This window comes from Sceloporus occidentalis, unplaced genomic scaffold, assembly GCF_023333645.1.
Source record: "Sceloporus occidentalis isolate IW3139 unplaced genomic scaffold, rSceOcc1.0.p SCAF_4, whole genome shotgun sequence".
NCBI lineage: Eukaryota > Metazoa > Chordata > Lepidosauria > Squamata > Phrynosomatidae > Sceloporus > Sceloporus occidentalis.
In genome coordinates this window covers 80,554,416-80,572,143 of record NW_028316984.1, presented here as the reverse complement: position 1 = coordinate 80,572,143, position 17,728 = coordinate 80,554,416, and the positions used below count along the sequence as shown (strand labels likewise).

The 17,728-nt window shown below is 44.8% G+C and overlaps 1 protein-coding gene across 3 annotated transcripts in view; it reads right to left on the bottom strand.

Annotated features, from left to right (window-relative positions):
- Window positions 1-220: 220 nt before the first annotated feature.
- Window positions 221-17,728, bottom strand: part of ASIC4 (acid sensing ion channel subunit family member 4) — a 332,901-nt gene continuing 315,393 nt past the window's right edge. For all 3 annotated transcript variants that reach the window (XM_089520482.1, XM_089520484.1, XM_089520483.1), the window contains exons 8-10: window positions 17,014-17,093; window positions 15,150-15,254; window positions 221-2,200 (exon numbers count right to left, since the gene is read on the bottom strand). In XM_089520482.1, coding sequence (XP_089376608.1) covers window positions 2,081-2,200; window positions 15,150-15,254; window positions 17,014-17,093 — 305 coding nt within the window. In that variant the 3' untranslated portion in view covers window positions 221-2,080. The remainder of the gene's footprint in view (window positions 2,201-15,149; window positions 15,255-17,013; window positions 17,094-17,728) is intronic.

The window sequence follows — 17,728 nt, the reverse complement described above, 5'->3', positions numbered from 1 at the left end:
CAACTTCCAGAATCTCCCAACTACAAGCTCTGTGGCTCTGTGTAGCAGAGGGAGGCATGGTTAGGCAATAGATGAAGGGGGGGGGGGAGCTAGGAGTATCAATAAACCCCCCCTGCAGCAGAGGTTTCTGTTTTACTGTTGGTCAGAATACTTGGAAGGGGCAGAAACCAGAACTTGGAGCATTAGCTGGATAGAATAACTATAACACCACAGACACATCTGGAGTTCTACTTGTGCCTCTTTATTGGGAGAAAACTTGTACATTTGTAAAACAGCGACTCGCGCTCAGTAAAGTTATGAGATGGATGGACCCCTCCTGGGAACAGCCCTGGCTGGGTCCCTGTCAGAGCCCCACGCAGCCTGCAGGGCTGCACTCCACTCCCCTTGGGCTCACATACACTTCCAGCAGGCAGGTGAGTGTGATTCTCATCATCCTTGTTCCTTCTACATTGGTGGTTGTCACTAGAAGAAGAGGCGAGAGGGAGCATTTCCAACCACATATTTCTGCAAATGCCACCTTTCTTCTGGAAATGCATCTCCATTCTGCCTTCCAATAAAGGCACACTGCCCAAAGTGCGGGGCACAACACCATGAGGTTCTTAATGCATTTTGACCATGGAGGCCAGCTGGGCCTTCCTGGTTTGCTACATGAATGCTAAGGGCAAACTGCTGGCATTCTGGGGTACTCCCTCCCCTCCACACCCCAGGACAGCACAACATGGTTTAACTGCCTTTTCCCTCTTGCATTTTTACTCAGGGTCCTCCCATCAGGTACAGGGAGCAAATCCATACATATGAGGATTCAGCCCCCCTGTCACATGTGGATACACTGGACTATTCTTGCAAAGAAGTGCTTCCATCTAAAGATCTGAGTTGGGGGGATGTGGGAGTACTGGTTGTCCCTGCAGCCTTGGTGTGGGACCCATAGGGACTTTGAAACTTCCTACTCTCTTGTCCTTGGGGTGGGGTGGCTATTTTTGGCTTAGACTCTGAATGTTGCTGGAGGAGGAGAGGAATGGATGGATAATGGGAGGAAGGGGGAAAGGCTGTGTATCTGAGAAGAGAGTGCTTCAGGGAAACTAGGGCTTTGGTGGTGGCAGCAACCTCCTGCTGGCTCTGGTCTTGGCCATGGAGTTCGGAAGAAACCTGAGATTGGATGTCTGTATCAGTGTCCAGCCTTACCAGCAGTTCATGGTGAAACCAGCAGGGGGAAGCTGCATCAATGCCTGGCTAAAAACCACAGAACCCCCCCCCCCCATGGTTATGTACAAATATACAGTTGTGTGAGGGAATAAAGATGGCAGGGGCAATGGTGAGGAGATGGGCTAAGGCCCATGCAGTAAAAGGGGCATATCCTTTTATGGGTAAGACCTAAGGGCTCATTCCTTCTTACAGGCAGAATTCCTGTTTGTGCAGTGACAACAGGGTGCACTACTCAACAGCAGTGGATGAGACCCACAACTTATTTTCTGCTCCGAGACACCCCAGTGTGCATGTAAATGTTGTAATGAGGAATAGTAATGCTGGACAGGACTGTACAAAGTGAGTGATGTTGGACGGAAGATCATCACCACTGTACAAAATTCATGGCAGTGGCAGATACTGCCATGTTGGCTTGTGAGCAGATGGCTGGTTGGTGCTACCGCTACCACATCAAACTAGTTCCCCCCCTTCCCTCTTCTGAGAGAGCCCCTTTGCTCCCTGGCATGCTCTGTGTTTCCTGTTCTCCTTCCTGTCAGCGGAGCTGCTTAAAGGCCACTGTGCCACCCTGGGCTTGGCAGCTGACGCTCTTTCTCTGTGCTTCAGTGTGGGTGCCTGGGGGCTCTGAGTCTTAGGGAGGAGGGTGCCACCTGGATAGGAGACAAGGGGTTACAGGAGGAAAGGGGCTCAAAAGCATCAAATGCTTTGCGGGGTGGGGTAGGAAGCCTCACGAGCTCGGGGGCAGGGGGAAGATAGCTAGGTCTGGCTTTTGGACCAGAGCTCATGGCAAAGTATGGAACTTGCTGTGTCCGAGGCTGCTCCAAAAGCACTGCCTTCATTTGGGGGGGAAAGGGGGAGGGGAGCGGTGACACAGGCTGGACTAGCAAGCAAAGTCTTCAAAGACCCCTTGCGGTGAGTAGTGGTGGCGATGGTGGTGGTTTGGCAGGAGGCCTGTGGGGTAGTTGCCTTCTGAGTGACGCCCAAGGGTCTCACAGGAACTCTGTAAGAGAAGACAGCACAGCAGCACCCGTTAATAATCTGCCTGCCAAGCTCAGCTCAGCGATACCCAAAGGCCCCAATGTGCCCCTCCTTTCACCCACCCACCCTTGCAGGCAGTGGTATCACGAGGGCGGTGTGGAGCACACTGGGTGACATCCCAGAGGGTGGTGCCACCCAATGAAGTGGTACACCCAGCATGGCTGCTGGGCAAGTGAGAAAGGATCTTGCTTCCTTTTCCCACTTGCCCAGCAGCCACGACAGTCCCTTTCATTTGAGTTTTGATGTGGCTACAGTCATGTTGGAGCCCAAACAGACCTCCGGGGGATTGGCACTGCCCCCTCCAGTGGTGGTGGCTGGTGGGAGAGGCAGTACTTTCTTTTGGGTTTTGGTGTGGTTGCAGCCATGTCAGAGTCGAAACAGACCTCCCAGGGTTGTAGTGGTCTGCCCCTCCCCCCGCACTGGGTGACACCAACCCTTGGTATGCCATTGCCTCCAGACATGGCTTGTTCTTTGTTGACAAGGGACAGGCCTGTATGATCAGTAGGTAGTAGCTTCTCAAGAGAGACAAAATGGCCCTCCTCCTCCTCTCTTGGAGCAAAGCTTCAAACAAATTTTCATGCTACAAGAAGTTACAAGAGAGGTAGAGCTCCATGTCTCTTCCTCCCCTCCTAATGTGATAACATCAACATATCAGGCATGCCTGCCAGCCAGTAATGGGAGGTACTGCCCTCGGACAAGGCAGTACAATGATATTACTTTACCCCACTGCATCCAACTTGATGTCAGGAGGAAGAAGAAGAGGGATGAGGAATGGAGTTTCTTTTTCTCTCTAGTAAAGTAAAAGGAGCTGGTGAGATGATTATCCCAGGGTGGCCAATTTATGACAATTATTTGCCTCTTCTAAACATAATCCCATTTTGGCTCTTTTTGAGTTTGGCCTTCATTGTGATCCGCAAGCATGTGTCTTCAGACCCTGGAAAAGTTAACTTTGGGACTATGGCTTCCAGAATTCATACTAATCAGGGAATTCTGGGAGCTGTTATAAAAAGTGACTTTTTTCCAGTCATCATTCTTCTTTGCCTTACTCTCCTGTTCCACCCTGCTGACAAAATCAGTCCTTTCTGGTGCTAGTTCATTATCCTGATTGGCTCTACCTTCAACACTCTTACACTACCCCAGTTAAACTGGTAACTTCTGAAATGGAACTGACAGAGAGAAGATGAGAGGGAACGAATCCAGAATCCTATGGAGTAGGAAACTTGGAGAGATGCTACATTCAGCCATGTCAAATGAGATCAAGATTTTGAATATGATTAGTGGGGTGGATATAAAATGGTTAGGAACCTGCAGTGTCCTATACTACTTAGCAAATGAGATGAAACGATAACTCCACAGGGCCAAGTCATACTATGGCCTGCTTCACATTGTCACATTCAGGGAGGCCCTGTGAACTCAGCTACCATACTATGGGATGAATATTATTCAAAAGAAAAATGTACAAGGAAGATTAGAATGTCTAATCTCATTCATAATAGACCAGACAGATGGTACTTAGCAGAATGCATAAATAAGGTTACTGAGAATGATGCATGGTGATTAAGGAATAATTCCAAAGTTAATAAAATGTGGGATTTCCAGGCAGGAAACATGTATTATATCCTTCACATCAGGAGTCTAAACATATCAGCAGTCATAATATGGAGATCTCTGAGGCTGTGCGCAATGATAATTCTTTAGAGATTTGGAGGTGATATGTGGCAATATTACTGCCTCTGCACACATGGGTTCCCTTTTATATAACTCCCTCTTAAGTAACAATTTTATTTTCTCTCAATAAAGACTGTATACATAACCAATTATCTTTATCGCTGCATAGACAATATTTATCACATAGCTCTTAAAAAGTAAATGGCAAGATTATTCAGTGGTGGCTGGTGGCTCACATATTAGCTGAGCAGTGAATGCTCTCCAGGTTATCGTTTGAACTTAATAGATGTTACTCAAGATGCTGGAACAATTTTGGGTTGGAATTCACTACCCTGAACTTTAGAGTTCAGACTCAAACCTGGAGCAAATTAACCACCCACTGATATGGACGCTACCAGATGCCTCTAAAAGGCTGTACTTCATAGTGTGACAAACATTTTCTTTTAAAACTTATTTTTCCTTTGGACAGTTAGCAAAAGCAACTTTGTAGTCAACATCTGCCAGACATTAACCATAAAATTGCACTGGAAGAGCTACAAATGACTAGTGGAGTGTTCTTTCTAGGGACTCATTCCCACTATGATTTAAAGCGATTTGCTGATCGCTTTATATTTGTCTCATTTACATTGTAAACAGCTTCAGACCCAACTGCAATCAGTTGGAGTCACTTTGAAGTGAAGGAAATGGAAAAAAAATCGCTCTTTTCACGTACTATTTTTTTGGTGGTTCTTTTGAAAAAAATCGAATTGGAAGAGCACTCAACAACATCAGATTTGTATCGCACTGGAGGGGAGGTTTCACCAAAGTTCAGCTCCCCAAAGTTGAGGGTGGTGAACTGGGCCCTTGGCCTCCCAAGCCCTCACCAGGCAGAGCAGGCCCCACTTTTGGGGCTCCTGGACCTAGCTTTGGGGACGCTGTGGTCATTGGACATATGGCCCAAAGGGAGCGAGCCGGGCGTGGGACCTCTCCAAGCCCGCTGGCTGCTATGGACAAGTTGGGGCCGCTCAGCTGACCAGCTTCGCCTGCTCCTCTGGGGGTCTCCCTGGTTCCTAGAGCCAGGAGCACAGTGGGAGCAGTAGAGGCACCAGACAGCCTTTTCCTCACACCACAACAGGACTCAGGAGACCATGCTGGGCTTGGGAGCTTTGATTTGACCAGGTCCTGCCTTTTTTTGGGGTGGGATGTACTCCCTTTTGCCGGGCCTGATCCTCATTTTCAGTGAGGAAGCCTGGGGTCACCCTGGGAAAGGGACAGTCCCTTGGAGCTCTTTTGCCTCAGAGCAGCTTCTTTTGGGGTCGCCTCCTTTATGGGCAACCTCCCCCTGGCTCTATGCAGCCTCCCAGGCCCAGGGGGCACCCCAGGTGTTTTCAATGGCAAGGAGGATCAGGCCCTACAAAAGGCAGGACATCCCACAAAAGGCATGACCTGACCAAATTAGGAGCCTCTAATCCCTCCTTTGGGGATTCCTCCTGGACAGGAGGCTGGAATGGAGGATGTGTCCTCTAGGAAAAGGAGGAGGGCCTGTGGTCACTCTTCTCCCAGGGCTCCATCCAGGCAGGGCAGGCAAACCTGGGGGAGGGGGGTTGTCTTCTTCTCTGATGTGAAAGGGGGCCCATTGGAGCCTGACAAACCTGGTCCTCCCTGGCTCTCCCGGCCAAAGCTCTCTGGGGTACAGTCCAGCCTGTGTGTGAAGCTGGGGTGCACTAGTGAGAACTACATGGGATAAGGAAACAATTCACTTCCATAGTGGGAACTACGCATTGGCCTGAATTGAATTTGTGACCCGGTGTCAAGGCAATTCACAAAATGGTTTAAAATATAAGTTGGAATGAGCCCAAAGAATCTCTAAGTCCTTCAGTGCATCTTTTGGTTAAAGTTGACCATAGAATTGTGCTGGAGGACCTAGATATTCCCAGAGAGAACATATTAATAAAATCTATGAGTAATCAAATCTGCAAAAGTCAAAGCCACAAATGTGGAGGGACGAGTGTATTGCCATTATATTCAGTGATATACAGGAATTACGATCTATGAGTAGTATTAGTAAAAAAACATTACTAAATATTCTGTATGGTGACACCACTGATCCCATCTCAACTCTGCAGCTAAGCAGGGTCAGTATATGATTGGGAGACAGCCAATGAATATCAGGTGCTGTAGGCTATGTTTCAGGATAAGGAACTGATAAAACCATCTCTGAGGATTCCTTGACTAAGAAAACCCTATAGAATTCATTATGTTGCCATAAGTACAACGTACTATACTGTTACTATACTGTTCTGTCCACAAGGTGGTGCAATGGCAACACAACTTGTCAACTGTGCTGTGCTTATCTTGGCGTTAGCTGTTTTCCACAGATAAGTGTTGACTGGAGGCATCTGTTGCAAGCATCTCACCTAGAGAGTCCACAGAGTAACATAAATCTGCCCTGCATCTGCTTGATATAATCTACACCCATGTAGCGTGGCAGTGCACAAACCACCAAAGGTATACACTGCCCCTCCTTTTCCTACTGATACAAAATAATCTGTCTGCTAGAAATATTCCCCCTGCTACCACTCCACCACCAAACCAAAAGGAGAAATTGCAAAATGCCTCTCCCTCCACATTTCTGATTCCACGCAGATACACGGAGATACCCAAATTTAGCAGTAACAGTTTCCACTGTGAAGAGCCAGTAACAATAAAAAAAATTGCAGCATGGTGTGCTTGGTAGAAATGACAAGATGATGTCACAAGACCCATCTGGATCCATGCTGTCTGTTCCTAACTAGGAGCAGCCATGAGAGGTTGCAGGAAAGAGACTTTTCCAGCCCTGCTGTCAGAGCTGAAGCAACAAAACAGTTGAAGGTTGGATGCTGTGCTTCCTATGTAGAAAGGACATTTTCTACCATTTTGGGACTTGTCATCCTGATTTTGGTGATGGAGTATATCCATGAGAAATGAAAGCTAAAACACAACTGTATATTATTGTTGTTGTTGTTGTTGGAGAGACTTTAAAGCATACACATAGAAATGAGGGGAGGGCTGCTATGATTCCATCTTGCCGGTAGGTTTCCCAAAGACAACTTATTGACTGCTGTGGAATGTTAGATTAGGTAGGTCTTTAGTTTGATCCAACAGGGCTCGCCTTAGGTTTTTATAGAAGCAGGTATGGAAACCAGAAATCACAGCCAAGTGTCTTTTCGGGGCAGCCTAGTTGTCCTGGAATAACCTTAGTGTCAATTAAGACTACTTACGGACCTTTCAGACTGCACAATTCTATGATTCCACTCTGTCATGGCTACTTCCTATGGAATTGTGGGGTTTGTATCTTGGTCAGGCACTAGAGTTCTCTAGTTGAGAATTCTAAATAGCCCCCTAAACTACAAATCCCAAGATTCCATATGATGTTGCTATGGCAGCTAAAGCAGAATCATAATTTTTTGTGGGGTCTTCAGGCTATGTGGCCATGTTCTGGAAGAGTTTATTCCTCATGTTTCGCCAGCATCTGTGCCTGGCATCTTCAGAGAATGCTGGCATGGAAGTGAGTGGGGTGTGTACACACACACACACACACACACACACACACAGACTGTGACCCTTGGGTGAAAAAAGTGATTTACATGTTAATCTCTGTGTTGGTCTGTCATTGAATGACAAGGCCTCAGGTTGGCTATTTAATTAGTAATCTATTGTCTGGTGGATTCTGTGCGCTACACAGAAGGGTTGTGATTTGCAGTGAAGATCAACCAACCTATTGCATGCCAGGAGTAATACTGTTATGTTTGGGTGCAGCTCCTAATTCTTACAATAGACATGGGAAAAATGCAGGCCTGAGGCCACATGCTGTCTCCCAAAGGTGCTTTGGTGGATCTCAGTCCCTCTCCACTCCCTGGAACAGCCTTCTGCTGGTTGAAAGTGGGGGTAAAGAGGTGAATTGTCTCTTCTGGAGCCATTCCCCTGCTTAACATTTTAAAACCTAGTTTTCAAAACCAGCCATGTCTGGTTTGGTGCTTGCTGCTGTTTGTTCCTTGGCATTTTTGGCAGTCCATGCAACTCCAGGAGGATCCTGGTGGCAAAATATTGACCCCTGGAAGCAGTACAGTTTCCCATCCCTCTTTTGCAGAAATCAATAGCAAAATCACCACTGACTTGAATGGAGCAGGCCTTGTGCATTTATGAACAAAATCAAGATGAGAACAAAGGATTTGGGCTTCAAGGGCTTGGGTTTCAGTTTAAGTTATCAGTCTATAGAGGCTCGGGTGGCATACTCTCTCTCCCCCTCTCCCTCCCTCCCTCCCTCCCTTCCTTCCTCATCTTAGCCATTTAGGGGTGGGCAGCCCTTTTGGTGTTTTAGGTTTGTGCCTAGAAGCCCAGCTGTGGAATTCTGGCATCCATTTAGCCAAGTCATCAGGGATGGCAGCAGAACCTTCTCGGCACTCATGTCTGTCTAGGGAATTCTCTGGCTGTCACTTTATTTACAACCTTTGCTGCAGCCAGGTTGAATTCCAAGGATGTCTAGCATTTATTGACTTAAATGTTGGCAGCAAAAGGAAATTAAACTCGGCTGCTAATTAGTTATTCCTTGTCCAACAGCTCTGGAGCCAGCCAAAAATTGGCATGTTTGATGGGCCTTCACTGGCTTTGCCTCCTGTATTTTATCTTTATATAACATCAGGGCTCCCGGGATATTGAATGCACCAGCGGAACGGATCACGTTTGTACCATAATACAAGCATCTGGTATATGTCATTCATTCACAACCATGCTCACATGAGATTAGAGGCAAGCAATGCACTTCTCTCCCTCTCTCTCTCTCTCTCTCTTTCTCTCACACACCCACAACACCCACACCCATTCCAGCTCAGTGCCATCTCCAGGATTCTGGAGGCCCTTAATTTTGAAGATATGGGGCACGCAAGCCTAGAAATCCCTCTGTCTTCTTTTTCTCTACAAAATTAGAAAAACACTGCTATCAAAACAAATCTTGATGCTGAATGACACTACCTCTAGAATGTGCCCTGAGGACCCACCAATAGCATGGTTTTCTATCACAAAAAGCTACCTCATACCTGGATATGAAGATCATCCCTCGAGACTTTAGTGTGACTAGCCAGTCTTTCAGAGACTATGGGGATCAGTGGTGTGGCAGTCAGGTTATGTCCATTTCAGGGGCTGTAGTCATTTGTGAGATACTGTTTTAAGGGAGACTTATTAGGTGTAAAATCCTGCTTTATTCCAGCACCATGGAAGGACCATTTCATTTAGCTAGATGAGTGTGGATCCTTTGTATGAAAGCATTTGCTATGTGGGGGAAAAATCATACTTCTCTAAACTGAAATATTTACTCAGCCAGAGAATAAGTATGCAAAGCTATCCTCTTTATTTGCCTCTCTATGAAGATAGTCCTTGGGTGAGATTTTTGTCAACAAATTTAAGAACTCTTGAATTAGCTCTTTATTATTGATTCTGAGGCTGGTGTTCTGTTAGTGTTGCTTTTGGGTACAGGACAAGAGAACTGAGAGCTCTAAATGAATAAGGATTGGAGCTGGATGGAGGAATGGGGAGGAACTGCAATAGGGCAACTGTGGAGGAAGATGCTATGCTAGAACCATATGCAGTCCTCTTAGGACAAAAGCCACAGTAAGAATAAAAAAGCAAGGGGAGGTTGGTCTCTCTCTCTCTCTCTCTGTGATATTTTGTCCAAAGAACAGTACTGGAAACTGGGGAGTTGATATCAAGAGTTGGAAAGCATAGTATGGGAGCTGGAACTTGACCGTTTCTCATAAAAGGATGCAGGCCTGAATTGGAATTATTTATAGGCAGTCTGGAGCTGCTTCAGAGAAAGACCCTCACAGAGAAATATTGTCCCTGTCCTCCTCCACTCTGCACTCTTGAGTGGCTTCAACTTATTATCTAAGTGGCTTCAACCTATTATCTAAAACAAGTACAGAGAACCCTAGCCCTCCCAATGTTGCTGGTGGACTGCAATTCCTATGATCTTTAACAATCAATTGTACTGTCTAGGGCTGATAGAAGTCACTGTTCAACAACATCTGGAGGATAACAGTTGCCCATCCCAGATCTAGGAGGCCACATCTTTAATCCACATGTTCCCATTTTCCCATATAGACTGCAGAGTTCACTGCATGAACAGTTGCCTTTATTTAAGTAGAAGCTATTAAGTAATCACTTCTCCATCGCTAGGAACAGTGGCTCTCACTGAGGCCATATGCACACTGATTGAAAAGTCCCAGACTTTGTTCCTGTTCTTTCCAATTTTATACTGGGTTAAAATAAACCCACTTGGGGACCTGGTATAAAAAGTCTCTTGATTGTACGGGGAAGTGTTAGAAAATATTCTGAGATAAACAAAAAATGTATTGATTACAAAAATAAAGTCAGAATGAATAGAAACAAAATCTTTTTTTAATCAGTCTGAGTATACCCAGTATGTACCACTGTTTTCCTGGGTAGTCCATGCCTAAGAAGTCTTGTTCCACTCTCTTCACGATTTCCAGTTTTTGCCTGCCTTAATTTTCTCTTCTGTGTCCTTGAATCTGTACCTGAATCTCAGGCTCCAAGCCCATCCATTCATGTCTAAACAAAAGGGTGACCTGAATCTTCCATCTGTTTCCCAACATCCTCAATGACATATGTACTTTGCAATGGATTGATGACGGGCCAGTGCTTTCAAGTCGGTACAAAGGACTGCACATCTGTGTTGGTCTCAAATCTCACTAATGATACAGCAAATACAATTTACTTATACATTGATCTTCTTTGCATGGGATGGGCAGTTCTAGGCAGGGAAATAACATTCTCCAGCGCCAGAGATGGTAGCCCAGAATGCTTATTCATCTGGGTAGCATTCTATATTTTCCATCTTATGAAGCACAATACTACATGGCTATGGCAGATTTTCCTCCTTAGTTTTGAATTTAGTACCCTGAGTGAAGAAGAAAGCCTCACAAAACCCTTAGAAATTTTGGGACTCTAGCCCCCAGTATTCCCCAACTGGAATGGCCATTGGCTATGCTGGGCTGGCATTGGGGCTCTTGTAGATGTTGAATGAAGAAGTAAAGTTTCCAGGCTTTGGCACAGGGTAATTTTTAAGGGGACCAGGTAGTCTCAAGTATTAATATATGAGTGATTTAATTTCCAGCAGCCAGCATCATTTTGCAAAGAGAAAAGTCACAAACCAGAGACCTTGTGCTAAGGGCATTAAGAGAACTCTTATTATTCCTGCTAAGCTTTTGCAAGAGCACCCTCTCTGACTGAAAGAATTGGAAACATTTCTTTTCTTGACTAACGGTACAGAGGTTATCAGGACACAGATACTTTTGTGGAGAGAAGGGGGGAAAACTATCAAAATGCCTCAGCTCCCTAAATCAGTGGATGGACCCTGATTCTTTCTCTTCGCACTATCTATTTCTCTTCCCATTAATCTCAATGGGGAAAAGTGTCGATATGTGGTAATGAGGCCATTAGCAAACAATCTGCTGGATCTTAGATTCCCCCTCTCCTTCTCCTTTCAGTGGGTGACTGCTGCTGTGGTTCACAGTGAGCCTCTCTGTACAGTCTACAAAAACTGTACCAGTTTTTGGAGCTCTCTGAAAACTGTCCTCAATATATTAGCTAAGATGCAGCAAGAATAATCCTTGACCACAGTAAGAACAGATGGGCATGAACCTCCTTTGATTTTTCTGGTGCAGCGTTCTCTCTGGATATGTGGCTCACTGTATAAAGTGGAGAGATATTAGAATCCATGCTTTCATTTATTCAACACTGGTCTATGTTGTGAATACAGCTGTTGACAACAGGAATGTGAATGAAAAGAATAAGACCCCGAATGTTAAATTTCACTTAAAAAAAAGAACACAGAATTGTAGTCCTGTCTGTTTCTAAAGACAAACATGTTGCTTCAGGCTAGCTCCTCAGTTCTTAAACCAGGATGTCCCAGTTTACCGAACTGTTCATTTTCATCTGAATTTTCTAAGAGTCCCTGCCCTCTTCCCTATATTTTTCCTCTTATGCTGGAGTGGGGAGAAGACTGTGTATAGTTCTTAATTTGAGGAAGAGGGCAAAATGAAGAAGAATACAACCCTCTGAAATGCAACTTATGGAAGAGAATATTGGAGGCAAGCAAAGACTGTGTTTGCAAGTTCACACAGCCTATTTCAGATAATAGCAAAATTTACAAGGAGAGTTTTTGAATACTGTCCCCTTATCCATGGAACTGGAACTGTGTAGAAGTATGTGCTGTTCTGTGCTCACAGCTACTCAGACATGATCTCTGCACAGAGGTCTGACTGGGGCTATCCATTCTGTTCTGTTTTCAGTTAGCTCATAGCTGGATCCTGTCTTTTGCCTTAGGCATTATTTCCTTGTTGAGTGTGCACAATAGCTCAACTGAAACCTGTTTCTGTGGATGGCATGGTGTTATTGTTCAGAGTACATGGCTGAAGAAGTAACATTAATAACCTAAGATATGCAGACACTACTAGCAGAAACCAACAAAAATCTGGAACAATTACTGAGGAAGGCCAAGGAGGAAAGTGCTAAGGTAGGCTTAATGCTGAACATTAAGTAAATAAAAACAATGACATTGGAAGTTCTACAAGAATTCATCCTGGATAACAAGAAAATCGAAACAGTCAAAGAGTTCCCATACCTGGATTCAAATATTGATCAGAACAGAAAATACAGACAATAAATCAGAAGATGACTAGGATTGGGAAAGGCAGCTAGGGAAGAACTGGACAAGATACTAAAATTCAAAGAGATAACTAGAGTGAGGACTGTCCAAGCCATTGTATTCGCCATCACCATGTATGAATGTGAGAGCTGGACGGTGAAGAAAATCAATAGAAGGAAAATAAACTCATTCGAGATGTGGTGCTGAAGAAGAGTGCTGAAGACACCATAGACAGCCAAGAAGATAAACAAATGGGTCCTGGAGCAGATTAAGCCCAAAGAATCCCTGGAAGTCAGGATAACTAAATTGAGGCTGTCATACTTTGGCTGCATCATGAGAAGGCAATGATGGAAAAGACAATGATGTTTGGAAAGGTAAAGGGGCCATAGAAAGAGGGAAAAACCACATGCCAGATGGTTAGACTTGATCAGGGAGGCCATGGCCTGAGCTTGCAGGATTTGAGTAAAGGAAATGGGGTCTTGGCGATGTCTTTACAGAGTCAGTATAAGTCGAGGTCAACTGGGGTGGGGGGGGGGCACTTTACAAAAACAAACAACCTGGTTAAGAATAATAGGGTAACAGCAACACTATTCTAGGTGCTGATTTGGCTTCAATAAGGCAACAACTGTAGCTTGCATTCAGGTCTCTAGTATTCCCTGCCCACCCCTTTCTGTGGCTAAATGGTCTTATCAATTTCTTTGCTTAGGGTGAGATTTATCGACATCTTGTTAAATATACACTCTCTAAACAGCTCCTTTTCATAGGTGAGCAAATACCCAGCAATTCTATTTCAAGCCCTCCAATATCAGAGCCTCTCTGTCTTTTGTGTTTCATAGGTGCACTGTTAACACTGCTTAGCTCCCTGATTTAAAGCCAAATAGAGTTATGATGACAGGGTATGAGTCACATTTTTGATAGCTATCCATGTTTTTAGAATAGTTAGTAGTATAGATTAGATTTATTTGCTCATTCATCTTGCCATCTTTCTTTTCCTTACCAATTTGCTTCATTAACTCTTCATTGCTGTAGGTCAGTTCTTTTGCAGAAACTATTTCTGGAGGGAGAAATTTTTGATATATTTTCTTGTTCTCTTATCAGGCTTGTGAATGTATTTTTTCCAATCTTCTTGGGATTTGTTTTAAGCAGGCATTTGCATTCTGGCACAGTCCCCAAGACTGCTTATCTAAAGGGCAACTCTGAACTCCTGGTTCAGGAAAGTGCTTTGATGAAAAAACATGTTGATAAGCCACTATGTCAGGATATGCACATTCTTGGGAGCAAAGGGATCACTCTGACCCACCTAACCCACAAGGTGTTGCACCCTGTTGCTGAATTTGGCACTGCAGTACCAAGACTAAAAAAGCAAGGGAATGCTTGTCCTGTTTAAAAAGAAGCTTTCTGGAAATGAAGGGAATGGTGGCAAATGGCCCTCAAATCTGTCAGGTGGTGAATCTGCTCAGGGTTAAAGAAACAATTAAAGGCACTGAACCTATTTGGGGGGTAAGGAACTTTGGATAGTTATTTTAAAATCCCTCCTCCCCATGTTTGCTGGCTTTCCTTCCATGGATTTGATGATTCATGGATTTGATTAATAGGTTTTCCTCTCAGAAACTCTTGGTCCTTCCACTTTTGCAAGGGGTGGTTGTGCCCCTAAACTAAAACCTATGCTGACTTAGACAAAACCAAAGCCAGTCACCACAGTGTGATTCTGTAAAACAAGGTGCAGGCTGTCTGCAGAACTTGCTTTCTCAGAAAATTGTGTCTTTTTTGACCAGCACTGCAATACCACCAAATTTTGATGGTAACACAGCAAATTGGCAGTCACTACTAAACAGACAAACAGCAAAACAACACTATTAAACAACAAAAAGGGAAGAACAAGAGACCTATTCCACAAGATTTGGGAAATCAAAGCAAAGTTCAAACCAAGGACTGCGATGCTATATGACAACAAAAATAACATAATTCAAGACCAGGAAGGAATAAAAAGATGTTGGATGTAATACACAAAAGAGTTATATAAAAGAGATGACAACATGAATGACACATGTGCTTATGTGCGAAGGATGAACAGAGGGGGAAATAATGGGGTTCATGCCCAAGGAGTGCTCGTGTGCGCCGATGTTCAAGCCAATGTGAATATATGTGAAACTCTGTTTTTACAGGGGGAGGGGGGTCCAGAACGAAAACAGAGGGTCAACTGTACTAAGGAAAATAAAAGAAGAAAGTGCAAAGGCAGGCTTACTGGTGAATATAAAGAAAACAAAAATAATAACCATGAAGAACTTACATAAATTCAAACTAGACAAAGAGGAAATAGATAAAGTAGAAGAGTTCTCATATCTGGGATCAAATATTGATAGAAATGGAGACTGCAGCCAGGAAATCAGAAGAAGATTAAGAGTGGGGACAGATTTCAGACCTGCAAAAACAACTATATTACACCTCACTTGCTTTTTTGATCCCTTAATTTTAGGAATTCCATTTTGTAGCAGCCATAGGAGCTTGTCTGTGTGAGAAAAGACAGATGTGTGTGCACAAACACACAGACACAGACACGCACCTGCTCCTTGATCTCTTCCAGTCCCAAGGTGGCAATGCTACCTGAAGGCTTCTTCAGAGGAGGCTTAGAGCGTCGTAGGCCATGGGCCACTTTGTCACGGATCACCTGAAGCACAGCAAAAGACAAAGAGAAGGACAACAGTATGAGGTTTAATTTTTTTGTAGTGGTTTGTGACACAAATATGTATTGCTATACATGTAACTATAACTGCTAAATCCTGCAAAGTCACATCTTGCGTTATTCTTTTGTCAGTGGCATCAGGGGACAGGGGTGCGGACTGTACTGGGTGGCACCTTAGAGGAGGGATGATACCTGGTTGGGACCTCCTCCTGTCACAGGGGGTTGTGTGTGTGTGTCAGTGCTGCTGGGCCCAGTACTTGACCCTTCTCCGCTGCCCAGCTTTCTCCCTGAGGAGGAAGCCAAGCAACAGATGAAGAACTCATGCCCCACCACCTCCTGCACGGCTTAGCTTCCTCCTTAGGAAGAAAGTCAGGCAGTGGAGGTGCATGCCATCCCCTCCCACTGCCTCAATTGCCCAGTCATCCCTCAATCACCCTGGGTGGGCAGCTGGGCAAGTGAGAGAATGAGTGAGGCAGTGGGAGGGGAGGAGAAGAAACAACCACCTCTACTGCCTGGTAGCTCTTATAAGGTCTGACTGGGTGGCAGGTGGCTGGGGTGGGAGCACAGGTGAGCAAGGCAGCATGAGAAAGGATGAGCTTGCCACTGCCACCCTGGCAGCCCCCACCCCAACTGGGTGCACCAAGGCTAGTGACACCATTGCCTTTTGTCCTGTCTCATGGACCTAGTTCCCACTAAGGTTTCCTAGATTTTCAGTTAGAGAAGCCTGAAACCATTCAGCAAGCAGTCAAGGCACTCATGCATTGTGCGATAGACAAGTTACTGATTCTGTGGAAAGCACATTACTAGGTTAGGCAAAGCATGGAAAAGTTCCTTTTGTAGACACTAAGCTTCCAGAATCTCCCAGTTAAGGTCATGCTCACTAGGGCATTTTGGCAGTTTTAGAACAAAAAAGTAACTTTTCCAAGCTCCAGCATGAAGACGGGGATAGAGAATGTGCAGCTCTCTAGATATTGCTAGACTCTGTATCCCACCAGCCTTGATCACTGACCATACTAGCTGGGGCTGATGGATACTGAAGTCCAACAAAATGTATAAGGCTCTATTCCAGGATAAGGGGGTAAAGTAGTGTGTCTTGACTCAGGGTAAGCAATTTTTGGGAGACAAAATGGAGAGATAATCAGCTACCTGGAAGAAGGTGACTCTGTATTAAATGTAAGGGTGGGCAATATATGGCCACCAGTTTTGTAATTCTCAGAGCTCCCAGAGCCCCCATCTACATCCCCAGAAGAATGTTTTTCACAAAAAGTGAAGGAGTGCACTTCTGGAAGTGTCCAGGTACTTATCCAGGCACCTTTACATCAGATTGTGAGTACATAGCTTGAGGTTGTGGCTGTGTGTGTGTTTGTTTGCTTGTTTCTGGAGGAGTAAAAATAGGATTTATGTTTTTAAACCAGAAATGAACTTCTGACCCAGTTTCAGTTCTATTGTCAGGACATGGTTTGTCCAATAGTGGGTTCAGGGAATGGGAGAATTGACCCCTAGTCCTTCCAAATTTGCCCATGCTTCCCAGTCAATTAGAATACATAGGACTCCCAAGCCAGCCCAATTTATTTTAGGATGTCATGCAGAAAACTTTACAAGCACCTTCCCTCCCACCCCCCAATACTTGGCAGTAACATTCAATAAGAACAATTTAATTAATGCTGCCCTTTGATGGCACCTAAGGTCTGCCACCCGAGTTGGCTGCCTCGATCTGCCTAATGGCTGGCTTATTCATACTCACCTCATAGATGTAGTCAAGGATTTCCAAGACAGTGAGGACACTGGCTCCGATGAAGAGGCCCATTTGGCCTCCGATGTCCCCTAGCAGAGAAGGAATAATTTCAGCAATAATTTAACTGTTGGGGAGGGCTTTGCTGTGGAGAGGGTCCAAGTGGCAGATTACTGCCACTGTGTTGGATGTTACTGAAATGGTTTAGGAGAGGAACTGACTGAATGGACAGTCTGGAGGAATAACTTGGAAAAATTACTTTTTTGAGTAGGGGAGAATTTGAGAGGGGGATTGCTGGCTGGCTGGAGCTTTCTGGAAGTTGTAGTTGAAAAAATGTAACTTTTCCAAGCCCTGGACTCAGGAAAAATAAAGTGGGTGATACATTCTCCATTTCCCTTGAGGCCAATCTCTTATTCTTTTCCATTTTGAGGCTTTCCATGTTTCAGGTTGAAAAATTAAATGCTCTAACTGGAGAAGGAGAAAGAGAAGCAGGCATGTAGGAAAGCAAAGCATGTAGGTGTTGCAAAGATACTGTTCTGCTGGTTGAGGAACAAGTAGTGGAGACCATGACTCCTGAATTATGGTTTGTCCTGTGGAAGATTCTAGAAGTTAGAGCAGGCTAAAAGAGTGAGCAACTGGGCTGCTCTTTGTCTTCCTTGCTATGTTGAGGGATCAATAGTGATGGAGGCCAGAGCTGTCCAAAGGGGTAGTATATAGAAGGGACCAC